The sequence below is a fragment of the Astatotilapia calliptera genome, chromosome 8 (assembly GCF_964374335.1).
Source record: "Astatotilapia calliptera chromosome 8, fAstCal68.1, whole genome shotgun sequence".
Lineage (NCBI taxonomy): Eukaryota > Metazoa > Chordata > Actinopteri > Cichliformes > Cichlidae > Astatotilapia > Astatotilapia calliptera.
This window is the reverse complement of record NC_137429.1, coordinates 28,565,876-28,587,847: the sequence shown is the minus strand read 5'-3', so window position 1 is coordinate 28,587,847 and position 21,972 is coordinate 28,565,876. Positions and strand designations below refer to the sequence as shown.

The 21,972-nt window shown below is 41.7% G+C and overlaps 1 protein-coding gene and 1 long non-coding RNA gene across 2 annotated transcripts in view; one reads left to right on the top strand and one right to left on the bottom strand.

Annotated features, from left to right (window-relative positions):
• Positions 1 to 604: 604 nt before the first annotated feature.
• plcd3b (phospholipase C, delta 3b) overlaps positions 605 to 21,972 on the top strand; it is a 37,360-nt gene continuing 15,992 nt past the window's right edge. The window contains exons 1-9 of the mRNA XM_026177578.2: positions 605 to 924; positions 4,064 to 4,119; positions 4,216 to 4,327; positions 9,936 to 10,164; positions 10,394 to 10,523; positions 14,900 to 15,125; positions 15,871 to 16,072; positions 18,113 to 18,257; positions 20,874 to 21,026. Coding sequence (XP_026033363.1) covers positions 834 to 924; positions 4,064 to 4,119; positions 4,216 to 4,327; positions 9,936 to 10,164; positions 10,394 to 10,523; positions 14,900 to 15,125; positions 15,871 to 16,072; positions 18,113 to 18,257; positions 20,874 to 21,026 — 1,344 coding nt within the window. The 5' untranslated portion in view covers positions 605 to 833. The remainder of the gene's footprint in view (positions 925 to 4,063; positions 4,120 to 4,215; positions 4,328 to 9,935; positions 10,165 to 10,393; positions 10,524 to 14,899; positions 15,126 to 15,870; positions 16,073 to 18,112; positions 18,258 to 20,873; positions 21,027 to 21,972) is intronic.
• On the bottom strand, positions 17,032 to 18,213 carry LOC145430333 (uncharacterized). Its single transcript, XR_013910849.1, has 3 exons — positions 18,091 to 18,213; positions 17,475 to 17,748; positions 17,032 to 17,403 (listed from the first exon to the last, which is right to left on the bottom strand). It is a non-coding gene; the product is annotated as an uncharacterized LOC145430333 (long non-coding RNA).

Sequence of the window (21,972 nt, the reverse complement as noted above, 5' to 3'; positions counted from 1 at the left end):
CTGCAATAATGTGACTCAGTAGCTTTCTTAGTAGAATACAACATGACAAAACATTTGCATGTTCTCCCGCCTCCTCCACTCCCAACGCTGAATTTGGAAATTGATGGATAAATGGGTGCAGATATTTTCTGTTAAGCAATACAATAAGAAAGAACTGGACTGACTCTGTCTGTCTATCTTCCTGTTTAAAGGTAGTTCTTGTATCGCACCATCACCAAGTGCTATCCATGGCGAATTTGGTGATGGCTGTTGTTCTCTTTCTAATATTACAGTGACATTAGCTCACAAACTGGGAAAAGACACAACTGTTGCTGTGAAGTAATGCTATAATATATTAAATACATAAAATATAACAATAAAAATTAATTGATGTTCAAATAAAAATTACTAAATCTTGTAGACACAAGCAGAGAATGACAAGCAGAGAATGGTTATACAAGGTCTTAATTATGCCTCTGTCTACACTATTTTTAATTTTACTTCAAGAGACTACGTGGGTCCAGAAGTCGTCTTTTATAAATATAAATAAATAACATGAAACAGGTAGGTCTACCCTGTTTGCGCGTCGCAAAGTCTTTATTTTGAAAATCATCCAGGAAGAGATGCTTTACAATCCAACCACAATGACATTGCAAAGGTTTGTCTTGTCTCTTGTTTTCCTCCGGCAGGATAAAACATGAGGAGCACTCTGCTCTGTGATTTGTATACACTGTCTTGACAGCCGAGCCAGTAGACTGTCAACTTCCTACCTCGGTCACACACACAACGCAGGATACGGTTGCAGGGACGGAGGGAGGCACGGAGAGCTAAATAAAGCGCAGCCTCTTTACAGTATGTTGGGCAACAGAAAGAAAGCAATCCCCCAGGTCAAGAACGGAGCCGGGACGTCCGAATTAAAGGCCATTGATCCTCTGCGGAATCTGGGTGAGAGTTTTTGTTACAGCAGCCTGTGCGTTTATTATGCTTTATTAGGCGACTGTGGCTCAGGGGGTTGGGAATCTGTAACCGGAAGGTCGCCGGTTCGATCCCTGGGCTCTCTGTCCTGGTCGTTGTGTCCTTGGGCAAGACACTTTACCCTACTGGTGATGGCCAGAGGGGCCGATGGCGCGATATGGCACCCTCGCTTCTGTCAGTCTGCAGACTGTAGCTGCCTCCACCAGTGTATGAATGTGAGAGTGAATGAATAGTGGTATTGTAAAGCGCTTTGGGTGCCTAGAAAAGCGCTATATAAATCCAATCCATTATTATTGTATTTTTACTGAAAGAGTACCGGTATCTCCCTCCGACTGAGAAAATGGCTTTGCTAGACGGTAACCCTGCTTTAACCCGTTAACCCTGCTTCACATTCAGATTGCAGTGCTTGAAAATTTTGCTTTGCTCCCTAGTACAAATCGAGGTACTTGAGGTATACTATTCCACGCTGCTCTAGTTTATCCAGATAGTAAAATTACTGAAATTACCGTATTCCAGTGAGCCGATATTTAACTTAAAATATTTTCCTGACTTATTCAAATCCAGTTAAAAAATAAGGAGGTGACTCTGTTGTTATAGATGTACAGTTTTCACATTTAAATATGTGCCACTGAATTGAGCAACATAAACTGAGCCCATTCTCACTTCTATGATTTTTCTTCTTCTTTTTTTTTTCAAACAAAAAATTTGGATCCCAGGGTAAAACAACTTTAGCCACCCATGTGCTATAGCTCGGTATTTACAGCCTTTTTTTTAATGGATTAAATTCATTTTTCACCTCAGAATTCTACACTAAAAACCCAAAACATAGCATGTACATAAGTATTTGTGATGCATCCTGTGTCATCATGTGTCTGATGTTTCTACAACTTGACTAGAGTCCACCCGTGGTGTGTCCAATTCAATTCAATTCAATTCAGTTTTATTTCTATAGAGCCAAATTACAACAACAGGTTACCTCAAGGCGCGTTATAATGTAAGGTTAAGATCCTACAATAATACAGAGAAAACAGAGAAACCCCCAACAATTATATGAGCAAGCATTTTGGCAACAATGGGAAGGGAAAAATTCCCTTTTAATAGGAAGAAACCTGCAGCAGAACCAAGTTGAGAGAGGAGTGTCCATATGTCACAACCATTTAGGGGGATGGAGTTCACTGGACATGGTTTGGAAAGGCAGCTCTCTAATATAAGGTCCCGTAGTTGACGGCAGATTTCAGAGGACAAATTAAGCTGTGAAGACAAGGACTTGTCTGTAGACCTCCAAGACTGGATTATATTACATTGAAGGTCCCAGTAATCACAGGGGCCTCCATCATCCATAAATGGAAGAAGCATCACCAGGACACTTCCTGTAACTGCCGCCCAGCCATTCTGAGCAGTCAGGGTAGAAAGGCCTTAGTCATGCCTTTTTTCAAACTATGGCTCATGTGATGAAGCACATGGATGATAGTAGGTCAAGAAACCTGGAATAACTCCCAGTACATTTTAAATACCTGGGACTCTGCACAATTTGGTTTTAAAATTGAAGAAGTTTCTCTGATGAGATGTGAAATCTCTTCACTTAAAGAGAAACTTAAAGAAGTCCAGGTGTGCCAAACTTTTATCATCATCAAGAATTGCAATAAGCAAAGGCTGTGCATATTTATGCCTGTATTATATTTTTAGTTTTTAGTTTTCAATTTCCAAGAATTTAAAGAAAACATTTCACTGTCATTATAGGGTATTGGGTATATAATTTTGAGGTGAAATTTTTATTCAATCCATGTTAGAATAAGGCTAACACATCACCATGTGGAGCGAGTGAAGTCGCTGTGAATAACTTCCAGATGTGCCGTATGCTTACGTCTAGACAAAAGTTTAGGCGGTCGAGTTTGAGAAAATCCCCTCGAAAGAAGCTCCAGAATAACAAAAACATTATAATTAATTTCAATATATTAAAAATAGTTGTATTAGTGGCTGTATGTGGTCAACAACTGGGTCTCCAGTAAAATAAAGAACATTCAATTCAATTGTATTTCAGCAGGGTTTATTATATGTTTTCACTATGAACTGAAGTGCTATATAATAAACTAAAATATAATAAAATAAAATAATGTTCTTTTACATTCAAAATGAAATAAAGAACTCTTGAAAGAGTTGTCTTACATATAAAGTCCTTAATTTAAAAAAAGAAAAGGTCTAGTTTGGAACGTTGCTTTGAAAAAATGACCTGATTGGCTGAGTAACATCACATGGAATGACTTACAATCCATGTGACTGGTCTATGTTTGCTGTGTGCACACACTGACTGCCAAAAAATGAAAATAGCAGTACAGATTAAAATAACCATGCTGTACATGCATACAAGAAAACTTGTACCAAGAATCAAATCTAATGGGTCCATACAGAATAGTGTTTGGATTCGGATTCAGACTGCAGTCCACCTTATGGGCTCTAGACTAATCACCATACACTTACGTCACTGAAAGGTTCCTTCCGTGCCGTAGAGTTCATGAGATTCTACAAAAGAACCCACAAACGGGATACCAAGAATTTTGACAGTTTGTACTTTCAAGTATTGACATACAAACGGAGAGAACTATGTCCAAGTTATAAGAACTAACCCTACAAGGATTGCTCGTGGCCTGGTGCAAAATGACATATTTTTTTTATAATGAATAACTGTATAATAAAGAATCTCCTCTAGCAGAAGTACACATCCATTCAGCTATGAGGCACATTTCTGGAGGTGTTACTTTTTTGGGGGGCCCAAGTTTATAATGGCTCCAAGTGTTGTCTTTATAGTTTTTCCTTCCATTTTTCTCTGTCCACCCACCCAAGATATATTTCAATTACAGTGTACCCACACGAGCAGCTGTGGTGTGGCAGATGTATACACACTAGCCTCTAATTTTAACTCTGATCTCTTTTTCCTCTCTTTATGCCCTCCCTGTTCTTTCTTCGGCCTATCCCAGTGCTACTGAATTTGAATCGTATTATAATTAGGTGTATGCTCACTGCTATTTTATACACACCCAAATACAGTATATAAATATAGTGTTTATAACATAATTTTAATCGACCATCATTTTGTCTCTATGCTTTCTAGGAGTGCAAAATGATGAAGATGTGAGGCAGATGCTGCAGGGCTCTAGTATGGTGAAGGTATCAATAATTATAAACCATTTGTAGCGGTTAGAAGTAGTTTGAGAATGCTATATATTACATGTATTGTAACATATGAAATCATTACATGGGAAGGTTCGCTCGCCTCGCTGGCAGAAGCGTCGGATTCTGAAGTTGCTGGAAGATGGTGTCACCGTTTGGTGTCAATCATACAAAACATCCAGCCGAGCCAAGGAACAACAATCCTGTAAGTTGTATGCAGCATCACACTATTGACACTAAATGAATTAGAATTGTCAGTTGTAAATGAAACATTAAACTATAACAAGGTCAAGGTCAGATTTATTTATATAGCACATTTCCAACAGCCGATGCTGCACAAAGTGCTTAACAATAACAATAAAATTAAAAACTACAATGTAATACAATAATAACAATAGAAACAATAGAATAGAAGAATTGAAACAATACTAACTAATTCAGATAAATCCAAAATGCTTGGGTCATAATGTGTTAAAAGCCAGAGCGTAAAAGTGTGTCTTTAGTAAAGATTTAAATTGCTCAAGAGTTTGAGCAGATCTAATATTAAAGGGGAGACTATTCCAAAGTCTGGGACCTGCCACAGAGAAGGATCTATCACCACGAGATTTGAGGTTAGTCCGTGGAATGGACAACAATAGTTTTGAACTAGATCTCGTGGGTTTGTTGCAGTCCACACTGTTACATGATCACAGAATAAATAAATGATTATTTTCATATAACATATATTATACAGTGCTGATGATTATAAAACACAAAGATCATCAAACAAATTCTATTGTAAGACAAAGATAAGCCGAGTAAATACAAAATAAAGTTTTTAAATCATTTAATTTATTAATGGAAAAAAAGCCATCCAAACCTGTCTGTACCTGTCTGAAAACCTAATAACTTTTTGTGCGCTCCTTGACAACAGAAACCACAATCAAGTATTTGGAATAACTGGGAATGACTATTTCACACAGTTGTGGAGAAATTTTGACTTACTCTTACGTGCAAAATGTTTTTAATTCTGTTATGTTGGAAATGTTTGAACATGGAGGACCTGTTTAAGGTCAGGCCATAGCATCTCAGTCTTAATTTGAGTCCAGACATTGACTTGGCCACTCCAAAACCTTCATTTTGAGTTTTTATAAGCCAGAAGTGGAGTTCTCAGTGTGTTTGTCAGTGCGCCTCAGCAGTGCATACACAAAAAATCAGTGTGCAAATTGTGCATACAAACTTTTCAAACACAAATGTGCGATTCATAAATATCTTATCTTTGTCTAAATGTATTTGATGATCTGAAATGTGTAAGTGTTAGAAATATGCAAAAACTAGGAAATCAGTAAGGGGGCAAATACTTTGTAATGGCACTTAATGTAGTGCTTTGATGCTCTTAGCGAAACACTAACAGCACTGTTATAAATTCACAAACGCGCTCATTCAGAACTGTATTGCATGGCTTTTTATCTATTACACACACTCCAGTGGACGTTTCAGGGGCAATTTGGGTTCACTATCTTGTCCAGGAACAATATGATATGTTGTCTAAAGAAACAGGAATCGAGCCATTGATACTTTGATAAATAATCACACCTGCTTCTTTTTAAAGATCACTAATGCGTGAGCCGAAAATGTGTCTCAAGTTTTGGTCAAGATGTAATCATCATCAATAGACCATGGCCTGTGGTAGAAAGATGTTTTTCTCCCATTTTTAAATTCATCTAATACATAAATAAATAATCTAAAGAAAAATCATGGTCTAATTATTTGTTAACAGTGAAGTAAAGTTTAATTACCTATACATTTTTCTGTTTATTGATCATTGTTATCATAAAGGGTTACTATGCAGACATGCTGACCAACATCATTATGTTTAGTTAAAGTGATTAAAGTAACTAGATTAGCTCATATGGAAAGAGAACTATGACATTACATATAACCTATGTAATACGCTGTAGCCTTTCCTTCTGGAGAACAAATGGCTGCTCAGTGGTGGCTGGGTGTGTAAGGTAAAATGTCCATGTACTGTATCTATTTTTGATCATTTTAAATACAGTTTGCTGCTCTGTACTTTGTACTCCCTCCTTCACTATCTGAGGGTCACACATGTTGCCCTGATTATAGAGCTCATCTATTTTGAGCATAAGATCCTTTCTCTAGTTCAAATAGTGGGATTGCAAAACATATGGCGGGAGTCCGCCTTGGAGCCTGTGGGTTTGATGCTGTGTAGTTAACATATGACTCAGCCACTCCCAAGTACAGTACAGGGCCTTTAATTGGCACTGGATTTGGTGTGCCAGTTCTGTGGTTTACTCCTGACATCCAAGATCATTACAGAGATGGTTTTCCTCTAGTATGTTACACTTCTAAATAAGATTCATTTCATCCCCACATTGAAGCTAAATCTTTGTACTCTTCATTCCATAATCTTCTCAGATGTATTTCAAAAAACTTGTAGATGGTTGTAATTGGACTTGACATGTGGAAATAAAAAAAGCTTGTTAGACACAAACAAGTGTCTTACTAAAACAAACATAGAGTCCAAAAGCTGGAAAAGAAAGGCCTACGTGCAGAATCAAGAGGCAGAGGAGGCCAAAGGGAAAGGAAAATACAGTGGGGCAAAAAAGTATTTAGTCAGCCACCGATTGTGCAAGTTCCCCCACCTAAAATGATGACAGAGGTCAGTAATTTGCACCAGAGGTACACTTCAACTGTGAGAGACAGAATGTGAAAAAAAATCCATGAATCCACATGGTAGGATTTGTAAAGAATTTATTCGTAAATCAGGGTGGAAAATAAGTATTTGGTCAATAACAAAAATACAACTCAATACTTTGTAACATAACCTTTGTTGGCAATAACAGAGGTCAAACGTTTACTATAGGTCTTTACCAGGTTTGCACACACAGTAGCTGGTATTTTGGCCCATTCCTCCATGCAGATCTTCTCGAGAGCAGTGATGTTTTGGGGCTGTCGCCGAGCAACACGGACTTTCAACTCCCGCCACAGATTTTCTATGGGGTTGAGGTCTGGAGACTGGCTATGCCACTCCAGGACTTTCAAATGCTTCTTACGGAGCCACTCCTTTGTTGCCCGGGCGGTGTGTTTTGGATCATTGTCATGTTGGAAGACCCAGCCTCGTTTCATCTTCAAAGTTCTCACTGATGGAAGGAGGTTTTGGCTCAAAATCTCACGATACATGGCCCCATTCATTCTGTCCTTAACACGGATCAGTCGTCCTGTCCCCTTGGCAGAAAAACAGCCCCATAGCATGATGTTTCCACCCCCATGCTTCACAGTAGGTATGGTGTTCTTGGGATGCAACTCAGTATTCGTCTTCCTCCAAACACGACGAGTTGAGTTTATACCAAAAAGTTCTACTTTGGTTTCATCTGACCACATGACATTCTCCCAATCCTCTGCTGTATCATCCATGTGCTCTCTGGCAAACTTCAGACGGGCCTGGACATGCACTGGCTTCAGCAGCGGAACACGTCTGGCACTGCGGGATTTGATTCCCTGCCGTTGTAGTGTGTTACTGATGGTGACCTTTGTTACTTTGGTCCCAGCTCTCTGCAGGTCATTCACCAGGTCCCCCCGTGTGGTTCTGGGATCTTTGCTCACCGTTCTCATGATCATTTTGACCCCACGGGATGAGATCTTGCGTGGAGCCCCAGATCGAGGGAGATTATCAGTGGTCTTGTATGTCTTCCATTTTCTGATGATTGCTCCCACAGTTGATTTTTTCACACCAAGCTGCTTGCCTATTGTAGATTCACTCTTCCCAGTCTGGTGCAGGTCTACAATACTTTTCCTGGTGTCCTTCGAAAGCTCTTTGGTCTTGGCCATGGCGGAGTTTGGAGTCTGACTGTTTGAGGCTGTGGACAGGTGTCTTTTATACAGATGATGAGTTCAAACAGGTGCCATTCATACAGGTAACGAGTGGGGGACAGAAAAGCTTCTTACAGAAGACGTTACAGGTCTGTGAGAGCCAGAGATTTTCCTTGTTTGAGGTGACCAAATACTTATTTTCCACCCTGATTTACCAATAAATTCTTTACAAATCCTACCATGTGGATTCATGGATTTTTTTTTCACATTCTGTCTCTCACAGTTGAAGTGTACCTCTGGTGCAAATTACTGACCTCTGTCATCATTTTAAGTGGGGGAACTTGCACAATCGGTGGCTGACTAAATACTTTTTTGCCCCACTGTATGTTCAGAGAGCCGGTCCAAAGGTGATGCAAGGTACAAAGACAGTCCTGTGGGTTGGCCTGGCTGCAGGACAAAGCAGAGAAGCAGTTTTATGGGTTTACCCAAATGAAGAGAGACAGTTCTCGGAGTGAGCCCGAGGCCCAGCAATGGCCGAGGAGGTGGCCAGTAGGCCTGTTTTGGCAGTCGGTGGCCAGTGATGACAGCCAGCAATACCCAGGTTGGAGACCCTTTGGAGGGGGTGAATGGCAGCTGGTGATAAAGGTCATGATCATTCAGGGGGGGTTGGGAGGAGGCTGACATCGGCAGAGGAGACCCCTCCAAAAGCTTGGTTGGAGCCCATTATCAATGGTAGGGATGAGAGTCCCCTAGAGGCAGAGCCCATTTTGAGACTGGGCTGTGATGGGGGCTGGCAATGGCATCAGCATCATCAGCATGCTGGCCTTCAGCCCACAGACTTTTAATATGTGTAGATCCAAAAATCTAGGTAGAAATTCCAAAAAGCTTCCTAAATTCCTCCTTCAGGTCCTTGGAAAGGATTGCTATATCTTCTGCATCCATGTTCTGGTTGCCTTGTTCTGTCATCTTAGTGAAGTGCAGAATGTTAGAACCCACATCCAAAATGTGACAGGACAAGGTTCAAAACATAATGAGAGCCATTTGGTTGAAAAAGACGGAAAAGGTCTATAAATGCAGAGACAAACAGTAAACAGAAATACATGAAACAAAATCCAAAATAACAGGGAAATACATAAGTAGGCAACAGTGTGATACAGTCAGCTTAAAGTGAAAGACAGGTTATACACACATCGGAGCACATTGAGGGCTAAATTAGGAAAACAGATCGGTGAGAAGAAAGCAGTGAAACTAAACAGTGATAGGGGAAGTAAAACTATAAGCACAACACAGAAGGCAAAAGACTTCCAAATTAAAACAGGAAGTTACTAACCACAGAGACAAAGGTGTGGTAACAGTACATAAGAGGAAACTAAGGAAACCAGAATAAGCAAAGAACCAAATTCTAAAGAACAAACAAACCAAGAACTGGGTGGAAAACCTAATCGTGTCATGGTCCTGGGTCTTCGAGCTTGGTTCTGGATGTGCTCATTTCTTTGAAATTACAAAAGAGTTGTCTCTGTATATATTGTTCTCTTGTGCTTCTGAGTTTAGTTATAGTCTCGTGTGTGTTATGTTCTGCTTTGCCTTCCTCGCTTTGTTAGTGGATTCTGCTCAGCTGTGTTCTCCAGGTGTTTCACCTTTACCCATATCTCATGGGTATTTAAGCCCCCTGTTTCCTTCTGTCACTTGTTGTGATCTTCCCATAGCTGTGTGCCCTGTCTATTTCTCAGTGTAGTTCTCTAGCTAATGTTCACCAGTAACTGCTTACTTAAGTTCTTTGCATTTTGGTTTGCTGCATGTCCAGGAATAAAGCTGCCTTTTGAGTTCAGTTCTGCATATTGGGTCCAATTCTCTGCTCACTACACAGTGTATCATAACAAATAATAAACAAAGATAAAAGAAAAAAATCTTAAAACTCTCTGTCAGGACCATAACAATCACAAGGTGTGAATATATTTGAATAATTCTTTGCTCACTTTATTTCTTTCTTCATCCTCCAGTCTCCATCATGGAAGTGGAGTGTGTGCACGAAGGTTGCCAGTCAGAAACATTGCGGCAGATGGTTGGCTCAGTACCTGAAAACCAGTGTTTAACAGTGGTCTTCAAAGGGTCTCGTAAAAGCCTGGATCTCCTCTGCCAAAGCCAAGAAGAAGCTCAGTGCTGGGCCCGTGGCATCCGTACCCTGCAGGAGAGGATGGACAACATGACCCAGAAGGAGAAACTTGACCAATATCCTTGATTTTTGTGGGGGTGGACATACATCCCTGTTCATTTGGATTTATAGAAGCACTACTTTGTGTACATTTAATAATTATTATTATTATTATTTAATTATAATTTGTTGACCACTGGGAACCAAGAGATCCAAACTAGAGAGTTAGCACTGTAAGAGGTAACCACTGAGACTTCATGTTAAAATACACCATATGGCTCACCAGTGCTTCCTTGACAGTGTGACCTGGATTCATGCTTATATGAGTCGGGCTGACCGAAACCGCGACGACAAGATGAGCTACGATGAGGTTCAGATTCTGCTGCAGATGATCAATATTGACTTGAATGACCAGTATGCTCGCAGCCTCTTCCAGGTAGCAGAACACACTGCTTAATTTAAGTAATTAAAGTCAATCATTTAAATTAAAGCTAACTTTACGGGTTTATAGCCATTCTGTCTGGAGTATTGATTTCCCCTCTTGGCGCGCAGTGTGGGTTTTTCAGTTATATTGTATACAAATGGTGATGACTTTATTTGGTTAGTACTCAGAGCTTGTGACCATAGGAAAGGGTAGGAACGTAGACTAACCAGTAAATTGACACCTTCACATTTACGCTCAGCTCTCTCTTTATTACAGTGGACTGCCATGTAGTCTGTTTGTTGATCTCATATTCCGCACTCCTCTCACTTGTGAACAAAATCCTGAATGTCGCCCATAGACATTGCCTGATGAGTGCTAATGACTAAATAGAGTGCACCTGTGTGTAATCTAATGTCAGTACAAATACAGCTGCTCTGTGACGGCCTCAGAGGTTGTCTAAGAGAATATTGGGAGCAACAACACCATGAAGTCCAAAGAACACACCAGACAGGTCAGGGATAAAGTTATTGAGAAATTTAAAGCAGGCTTAGGCTACAAAAAGGTTTCCCAAGCCTTGAACATCCCACGGAGCACTGTTCAAGCCATCATTCAGAAATGGAAGGAGTATGGCACAACTGTAAACCTACCAAGACAAGGCCGTCCACCTAAACTCACAGGCCGAACAAGGAGAGCGCTGATCAGAAATGCAGCCAAGAGGCCCATGGTGACTCTGGACGAGCTGCAGAGATCTACAGCTCAGGTGGGGGAATCTGTCCATAGGACAACTATTAGTCGTGCACTGCACAAAGTTGGCCTTTATGGAAGAGTGGCAAGAAGAAAGCCATTGTTAACAGAAAACCATAAGAAGTCCCGTTTGCAGTTTGCCACAAGCCATGTGGGGGACACAGCAAACATGTGGAAGAAGCTGCTCTGGTCAGATGAGACCAAAATGCAAAACGCTATGTGTGGCGGAAAACTAACACTGCACATGACTCTGAACACACCATCCCCACTGTCAGATATGGTGGTGGCAGCATCATGCTCTGGGGGGGCTTCTCTTCAGCAGGGACAGGGAAGCTGGTCAGAGTTGATGGGAAGATGGATGGAGCCAAATACAGGGCAACCTTGGAAGAAAACCTCTTGGAGTCGGCAAAAGACTTGAGACTGGGGCGGAGCTTCACCTTCCAGCAGGACAACGACCCTGAACATAAAGCCAGGGCAACAATGGGATGGTTTAAAACAAAACATATCCATGTGTTAGAATGGCCCAGTCAAAGTCCAGATCTAAATCCAATCGAGAATCTGTGGCAAGATCTGAAAACTGCTGTTCACAAACGCTGTCCATCTAATCTGACTGAGCTGGAGCTGTTTTGCAAAGAAGAATGGGCAAAGATTTCAGTGTCTAGATGTGCAAAGCTGGTAGAGACAGACCCTAAAAGACTGGCAGCTGGAACTGCAGCAAAAGCTGGTTCGACAAAGTATTGACTCAGGGGCTGAATAATTACACACACCCCACTTTGCAGTTATTTATTTGTAAAAAATGTTTGGAATCATGTATGATTTTCGTTCCACTTCTCACGTGTGCACCACTTTGTGTTGGTCTTTCACCTGGAATTCCAATAAAATTGATTCATGTTTGTGGCTGTAATGTGACAAAATGTGGAAAAGTTCAAGGGGGCCGAATACTTTTGCAAGCCACTGTAGACTCCTCAATTTGGGTTAGTTATTCATCCCACACTTGGAGTGTGCATATGGCGGGGTGTTGCCTCTGGCTCCGCTGCAGTGTGGGGGTGGTTAAGTGGGCTCAAGGTGCAGTGCCAGGGTGGCTGCCAGGGCAGCTGCTGCCACTCAGTAATCAGACTGTCCCTATTTCAGTGACGCAGGGGCTCAAGAGAGGAGCTGAGTGTGGAGTGGAGAAGCAGCTGAAAAGCTGACCTCCTGACGTCAGGAAAAAGGATAACGTATTGTTAATAACACCATAAAACTGTCACCTGAGGCTACGTGGGGTCCATTCATTTCACAGTGGTGGTCCCGCAGTCTGCGGCATCTGTGCAGCTGCTGCACCTACTTGGCAGATATAGTGATGCACCAAGAGCAGGCAGCAGTGCACAAAGACCAGCTGAATGAGCTTTGGGCTCAGGCAGAGCAACAAACAAGTGTGCGGGAGAGACTGGACAGGGCAGCCGCACCGCTGCGATCCCCTCCTCTCATGGTGGCCATGCACCGGAAAGGGGACGGGGATGATCCCCAGGTCCTCATGGAGGCGTTCCAGGTTAGTGCTGAGGCATGCCAGTGGCCTGCTGTGGAGTGGGTTCCGCGGCTACTGCTGCTGCTATCCGGAGTGGCCCAGACGGCGGCCGTGATCCTACCCCCCTGTGTCAGGGGGGCGTTTTGAGGACGTTCGCCTGGGCTCTCCCCAGAGGACCATTGCAGGCGGTTTTGTGGCAGGCGGGGGATCAGCTGTTCGCCTGGGCTAGTAGGCTGCACAATGCCGCGATGAGATGGCTGCAGCCCGAGCCATCAGAGGGCGAGGCGTGGATGCTCTCAATGATTGTCCTGGAGCAGTTTGTGGAGGGGCTGCCCAGAGAGGCGACATGGTCCGCTGTTACCAGCCCTGGCTGAAGATCACCAACTGGTCAGCAGGCAACCGCCAGTAACTGCGTCGAGGAGGAGGCCCCCTGGCCCAGCCCCAGCGGAGCGACCTCCGCCCCTGCAGTCCTCAAATCTGTCCTAGCGAACCTGCCAACCCGGAGCCGAGCAACAACAGGCACCCGAGCCACAGGGGGTGGCGCAGGCAGCCGGGACACCTGCAACGGGAGTGTCCACTGATGGAGGTCAGGCGGGTGTTCTGGGCCCAACCAGACTTACCGCATATTAGTAAGGTGTCAAGGAGATATACACCAGACTTTGGTGGACATGGCCTGTACGCAGACCCTCGTGCATCAAAGCTTGGTTCACCCCAGAGCATTGTTGGAAGCAAAGTGCGGTTAAGTGTGTGCATGGGAGCATTCACAAATATCACACAATATTTTACAGTGCAGTAGCACGTAGTGTCTGCGCGGCATTCAGCGGTGACATGTACTTCTAGGGAGGATCCGCCGGCACCAGTGATTCACCCGATGGGAGATTTCCCACTGGAGCAGTCTTATGATGACACCCCACACTCAGCCTTCGACCAAGTGATAGAAATTGATGGTCACCTGGTGTGCCCTGAAGCCGCGCAGGCCTACCCACACTTTGTATTATTGAACAATAGGCTTTATCAAGTGAGTTGTGACACTCACACAGAGGAGGAGTACACCCAGTTGTTGGTGCTGAAAAGCCGTCGAGAAATTATTTTCCAGGCGGCTCATTATAACCCCATTGCAGGGCATATGGGATATGATAAACCTCTGGAGCGAATAATAGCCCAATCTTATTGGCCAGGCCCGAGCAGATGTGCGCTGATGGTATGCGTCATGCAAGGAATGTTAGCTGGTTAACCAGCCAGCTATCGTAAAAGCACCTTTTTGCCCACTACCAATAATGGAAGTGCCGTTTGAGCGCATTGGCATGGACCTCATCAGGCCATTTCACCGAAGGGTACGTGGCTATCGCTTTGTATTAGTTATGGTGGATTATGCAAAGCAACCCTCGGAAGCAGTGATGCTGGGCACCATCTCTGCAAAGAGTGTTGCGCAGGCGCTGTTCAGGGCATCTCTTGAGTTGGCAGCCCAAAAGAGATTCCTGACTGACCAGGGCAGGTCATTCATGTCTCACACACTTAAACAGCTGTACAAATTATTGGGCATGAAATCTAAACCAGGAGAGGAGAGAGATGAATTGGGGCCAGAGATGCCAAATTCAAACATTCCTGCCTCTCTCCATTGTAATAAACATCTCACACAGGGCCAGAGAGTGGATGTTGGTGTATCCAACAGCGTTTTGCAGATGTGTTCTCACCTCTGCACGTCATACTTCGCTCATAGAGCACCATTTTGCATAGGCATGCATAGAGCGACCTGGCGTGGCGGTGTGTTTACAGCCCTACAGGTTACCTGAGCAAGAGGCAAATTGTTGAGAGAATTGCTGAAAATAGGAGTGATAGAAGAGTCAAACAGTGTGTGGTGTAGCCCCTTAGTTCTTGTGGTGAAGAAAGATGGGTCTGTATGGTTCTGTGTGGAATATCCTTATCCGATGCCCCAGGTCGATGAGCTCCTGGACCGGTTAGGTACTGCTCACTTTTTCACAACACTGGATTTTTATGTAGCTATCCCCACCAGGGATAAAAAATAATATAGCAGATACAGGGATATATAGACCAAAAGTGGGTAGAGATAACACCCCCACAGCAAATCATGTTCTATTTGCACATTAACAAACTGCTATTATTTCCGTCTTTCTGATAGAAATGTGACCAGTCAGGTGACGGTCGTCTCGATCATGGAGAGATTGAAGTTTTCTGCAGGGAGTTGTTACGAAGGCCAGAACTGGACATCATATTCATTCGCTACTCTGCAAATGGCTGTGTGCTTTCAGCTGTGGACCTGAGGGATTTCCTAAAGGACCAGGGGGAGGATGCCTCACTCGTTCATGCCCAAAGCCTCATACTCACCTATGAACTTAATGAGTGGGGTACGGTACTAGTAACAATAAATTATAAGATTGGAGAATTAAAATACTTTAAAAATAGCAAAGCTTACCTGACAAATATTCAGCTGTGCTAAAGGATGAAGTTTGTGGTACAAAGGACATTTTGACTGGAAAACACAGTTTGGCCACAACTCAAAGATTCATACACCAAGTCTGACCTGACAACATTTCACATAGATGTCTAATAGGACAGAACAGAATATCACAATGGGATGGGGTAATTCTATATTTATTCCCAGTCTGTCTGAGGGATAAGCAGTAACACATTCTGGCTAGAGCAAATGAAAACACAAGGATTGATGAGGTAAGTGATCAGATAAGCTGAAGTGTTTCAGTTTACATCAGACCTGAAGGAGATTCAAGTCTTTATAGAATAGTCTGTGTATACTGAGTATACATAGGCTGCTCCAGACTGCTCCTCTGTGTGTCTACTGTATTTTCCTGGTATCAATTGACTAATCATAGGCACATGAAGATTAATTCAGACTGATATAAAAAGAGTTGAAAAGCTGTAAATGAGTGAAGAGGATGCAGTCTACATGGATACATCAGCAACCAGTCAACCAGTTTGATTCCTGGCCAGTCGCATCCCTTCTGAATGTCTTCCCCCTCTGTTTCTGTGCTACAAAAAATTAATTAATTTATTATTATTTTTAATTATAAGAATAAAAATGATGTTTATTTAATACCCTATTTTTTAAACTTTGTTTCTCTTTGCCCATTGCAGCCCAGAAGAATAGCTTCATGACTCCCAATGGTTTCACCATGTACATGTTGTCAAAGGAAAACTGTGTGTTTAACCCAGAACACGCTAGAGTTTACCAAGACATGGCACACCCACTGTCGCACTACTTCATCTCCTCGTCCCACAACACCTACCTCACTAAGGACCAGCTGACTGGGAACAGCAGCACAGAGCCTTACATACGGTAACAGCAACAGGGCAGTGATTGTGAACTAGGCCGTGTGCAAATACATTTATTAATTTGGTAACCTACCTATTTCACTATTATTGACAAAGGCAGTATACTATTATTATTGTAGGAGAGGTTTGTACTAAATTATTATACTTTAAATTGTCTCACAAAATTCTGAACAAGGTGAATTAGAATTTTTGTAAAAACCAATCATAACACACAAAATGCAGCAGTACTTGTCAGTCCCCTATAAACAGCTGGATGGCGTTGTCTGGGCTGCCTAGCTAAGCCCACTGACATCATAACTCAGATCAAGATTAGTGTCAGGAATAGGTGGATAAACTACGTAGTGCTTCTTCGCATATCTGCTCTGTTCTCAGAATTGTTCTCAGCTGTTATGACCACTGACAAGTGAAGTGAAAAAGACTGTCACGACTATCACTTCATCCTGGGTGGCTGTAGCTTAGGAGGTAGAGCAGGTGGTCTGCTAATTTGAAGGTTGGTCTCTGGTTGCATGCCAAAGTGTCCTTGGACAAGATACTGACCTCAGAAATTCCCCAGATCTCAATCCAACTTTGGAATGTTCTAGACAAACAAGCCCAATCCATTGAGGCCACAACTGACAACTTGCAGGACTTAAACGATCTGTTGCTAAAATCTTGGTGCCAGATACTGCAACGTGTCTTCAGGGGTGCAATGGAGTCCTCAACAGGTCAGAGCTTTTCTGTGAGCAAAAGGGTATAAACACAATATTAGGCAGGTGGTCATAATGTTGGTGTATATACCTGGGAATTTGGTACTGTTAACAAAAGTTACCATTGACAAATGAACCCACATGTACAAGTTTTAACTAGCTGGCTAACCAACCCCATGTTGGCAATTATACTTTAGTGTAGAAATGTTTATACCATGGCATTGTTCAACATTATACATAAGTTAAAGTCATGGCGCATTACAGCTGGTGAGTTAATTTGGCAAGCCAGATAATTCCACTCACGCATACTTTTACTAAGTATAACTTAACCAAACAAGATACAGTTAGCCAGCCAGCTATAACTCAGCTATTCCGCGTGAATCTGATGGTGCTGTCACGGGTTGCTCTGAGGATCCACTCGCAGGACTCCGGAGTTGTGTTTTAACAGAGACGGTTTATTTACAAGATCTCCACCAAGTGTATTTACAGACAGTGCCAGGATAGTGCTTTAAACAAGATGTGAGAGGCAGGGTTCCAGGGAAAACAGGGGAATCACACACGCGCTCACGCCAACCTTTCTCTCTCCGCTAGTGACCAGTCACTCCTTCCACACTCCACACGGGGAAACACGGGGACGGGTCCGGGGAATCTAGAACACAGAGACACACGTTAACTTTCTGAGGCGGAGGCATGGGAAACTTGGGCTCGACGTGTACTGACTAGAGTCCTCACAACAATCCAGCGTTGAACAGCTGACCTCCTCCCTCTAAAATACCAGCTGGTCTGATGAGGCCCAGGTGTTCCCAATCCAGGAAGGCGTGGGCCGAGGGCGTGAAGCCGCCATGAGTTCCGCCCCGGCCAAACAGGAGAGAGAGGGAGAGAGGGGGAGAGAGGGGGAGAGAGAGATAGAAAAGGAGAGCCAGGAGTGGGGAGATTATGATCAGCGCCTTGCCGATCCCGCAGGTCGTGACAGGTGCACCATTTGTATTGTTTACTGATGAAGTAGGTGGAAAATGGAAAATGTCAGATAGCTGGCAAATATTCATTGTAAGCAGGCATGCAAGTATGCAAGTAACATTAGCCAAAAAGATCACAGATATAAATTTTCAAAAGCAATCTCTTCTACAAAATACTATATAGCCATTTTGCCTTTATGTACTTTGTTATAGGATTTGATATGCTTAGAACAGTCATATGTTGATGTTACATTTGTCCAAAAAGTAATTAAATGCCATAATTTTTTTAAGTTACTTTAAATTTACTTTACTTCAGAAATATGTAATAAAAGGTGTTTAAGATGTAATTTTTTCTTAACCCAAGGTACACCTTTACTCACAAAGCTTGAATTTGTCTCTTAGAGCTCTAAAACATGGTTGTCGGTGTGTGGAGCTGGACTGTTGGGATGGAGACAAAGGAGAACCAGTTATCTATCATGGACACACACTTACTTCCAAAGTGCCCTTTGTTGAAGTAATTGAGACTATCAATGAGTATGCTTTCAAAGTGAGTACTTCACTGTAACCAAGAGTTCTCTGCAGAAAATGAAATCTTACTGTAGAAATTGTGTAGTATGGTATTTCAAACAATCTAAGCAACTACTGCAGATGTCATTGACTGACTTATTACAGTAGTGTAAATATATTAGAGGGTTAACTAGCTAATTGGAGCCTTGAATGTGTTCTAACAACCAACCATCAGCTGCAAAGTAATGCTCAATAATCAGATTGCTTCCTGTATAGATGCTGCTTTAGTCCACAGATTATAGAATTCTTACCTTGATTACCTGACATTAAAGAGACCACAATGAGCCAAAAACAATTCCTCACACAATCAGCAGAAGCTTCAAATGCTAACACTGTGCTGACATTCTCAATGTTCAGATATGTATATATATAGTTATATATTTGGAACCATCATGAATGACTTCTAGAAGCTAGTTTTGCTCATCTGAATGCATCATTAGTGATGGTAAATATATGTTTGTCCATTCTGATGATTTGACTTATGTCTTGAGATATATAGATATAGATGCTGCTGCTGTATATGTTCTTTGATTTTTACTGCTTGTCCTTCCTCTTGTGTTAGCTTTCTGTTACTGTCTCTTATGTTAACGTGTCAGTTTTGACCGTGCCTCAAATCAGCCAAAACGATACCCTCAAAACAATAATTTATCATCCAATTTGTTTGTTACCTGTTGGTTACCTTCTTCAGCTTCCTTATCTATGAAAAGATTGGTTTTAATGTGGCCCACAGGGCTTTTTTACAGGATACCTTTTCAATCGAAAAAAATGGTAAACTGAACCTCAAGAGATTTTTTATGTTACCTTACTATTAATTACAACTACTAGAATATATCTCTAAAATAATTTGTTTTATTTATTCTTTATTTTAATGTTATTAACTATTGTAAGATCTGTGGTGTTACAGGTCAGTTTAATGCATACATATTTAGTTGGAGAGTTTTTTGGGGACAGTATTAAACAACAATGGTTGTCTCTATAAAGCACATTTTAAAGAAAGTGGAGCCCTGTCCTTCAGGGGTCAGTTCAAGTTTTTTTGTTTTGCTTGCCTTCGTTTTATTGTGTCCACCATGGTAAGTTTCTTCCTGAAGTCCTTATCCAAGGTCATAGATGGTAAAGAAATTGTCGCACATGATATTGTCACGTGTAATCATATTAAGGATTAGAAGTTTTCCTTGATTTTTCACAGGGATACTAATTGCACATTAGTCTGTGTAAGTCTGTAGATTCTGTGCATTGCAGTTTTTGCATCAGCTATGCATGGATTTCTGTGTCTTTTTTGCCAGTCTGGCTGGTGTTATGTTGCCAGATAGAGCATTTTTCCATGAAAGGGACAAAATGTTCATCTGCTGTCACCTCTGCCCTGGGTTGAACATCAGTGGAAGGAGATGCACCAATCTCTCCCATACATCTCTGATGGGGCAAGCTTGTCAGTTTTTGCTCTAGTACCACTGTTGTCAAATCTGAGGACTTTTAATACCATTCAAAAGAAAAAGATTCTGCCTGGCGATGCATCCAGAAACTATCAGTGTTTATAATGCACCAATATAAGCATCCAGATATTCCCAGAGGTGACATTCCAAATGTTGCCATGGACTGTTTTTTCTTTAAAGCATTGTAATAGCAATAATGACTTTTAGGAAAAGTGGTGAAATCAATAACAAATGAAAACATGTCTTGATGTCACGTATTCTTGTCACGGCACACCTGGTAATCCCAGTGGTCATTTTGGTGACATTTTCAGCAGTGGCCCTGCCATGCAAGCCAGGAGATACTGCACTCCAAGAGATGTGACCACTTTTGGATTTGTATGTTTCAGCAGAACAGAAGCAGCTTCAGCACCTGTGACCTCCTCATCAGACTTATCAGATGTATCTTTGTTGTATCCCGTGGTTGACATTCTCTATCATCCAGCTCCTCAGAAACTGGCTTGTCCATATTGCTATGCTGTTTTGTGTCTTCTGGCTAATTCTATTCAAAGATATGATGCAGAACTTGGCTTATTGTAAATCTTCTCATTTTTGCATGCTGCAAACCGGAGATGTATACTCTGCATGTCACCAACATCTTTACATGTCTTACATTTTTATACATTTCCATCTGGATTACCTTTTCAATCAAGCAGTAGGGATAAAAGGGGCTGTTTGTTCTGAGGAGACAAACAGACAGAGAAGCCCCTAACTTCTCTCCGACAGTGTTAGTGAGCTCAGTGTGTTTATGATTTTAGTTTTGGCACTGATTATTTCATAATCTTACATTTTAACTGGGTCAGAACCGACCCTAACAACACAAAAGTCATAACTTTTGCCAAAGCATTTTGTAATTTTGTGAAATTTTTTTTTTTTAATTTTGTTTAAATTGAGGTTCCTGACAAAGTCAAAAAGGCTTGATGCAATAAACAAATTTAAATAGCACTTCTATGCATTTAAAACCTAAAAACAGGTTGGTGCCAACCCTAACACAAGAGGAAGGTGTGTTATAAATCGACATTAGCCACAGTGACAATTTTGCTGACAGGCCAAGTGATAATTTCCTTATTTTTCTCTGGTCTACAGAAAATACTTTTCTCACTGACTTTCCAACATTGTGTCTGTCCCAGTCCTCTCCCTACCCTCTAATCCTGTCTTTGGAGAACCACTGCTCTCTGGAGCAGCAGAAAGTTATGGCTAGACATCTGCACTCCATTCTGGGAGACAAATTTCTAACAAAGCCTCTTGAAGGCCTGGATTCCCACAATTTGCCTTCCCCAGAGGTAAGTAGTCAAGTAATCAGTGAAAGTTCAGTTCCCATTAGCACTACTAAATCCACTGATAGCAAACATAACTTTATGTGGGACATGTAAATATTCCTGGGTTAATTAAACCACATGTAGATTGTTCTCACAATTACAGTTTTCATCAGATTAATAAAGATAAAAATGATCCATACAAAGAGATATATGTATTGTGCTTGATACTTTTCATTGGCAGGTGGACATTGCTGGCTGGATTTCAATGGCCTATAAAAGTTTTTCAGTCTCCAACCACTTTTACAGTTTTTAATCCTCAGCTGTAAAAGGCTGATAGGGTACCGTCATCACTCTGCCAGGCGTGGACACCCAACTTTAAAACATGATAAAGATGGCGACGTAGGATTTTTAAATTAATGCCATAGGTTCATTTACTAAAAACCTCAAATGAATTTGAATCTCGGGGACCTTCACGGTCAGAGGTCTATTTTTCTAAAATTCTTGTGAATACTGTAACTCAAGAAGGAAGTCACCTAGGAGTCTTACATTTATACAATAATTACTAGGAGGCTGAGGTGTAACACTGGCAGCTGTCAGTATTTTTCACAGCTGGTAAGACTGCTTACCATCTTTTATTATAACTGAAACTAATACAATTAAATACATTTGTTCTGACCTCTGATACTTCTGGTAAAACCTTAGAACATTTGTAGCTTTGTTTCAGCCTGGTATGGGAAAACTTGCAGTAAATGTTTCATGTGTCTTTTATCTCTCATGAGATTTTTTCAGAGCCCTTTGACATTTTTCTCATGTAACATAGTTATGCAGTAAGAATTTAATATATTCAAAAGCATTACAGAAAAATGTGAAAGTAGCCCCTTTCATGAGACAATTATTTAGGCCTGTAATCAGTTTTCAGTCTGTGAACATTACTAAATTTTATCTAAAATTTGAGCACTGCTCAGAGAGC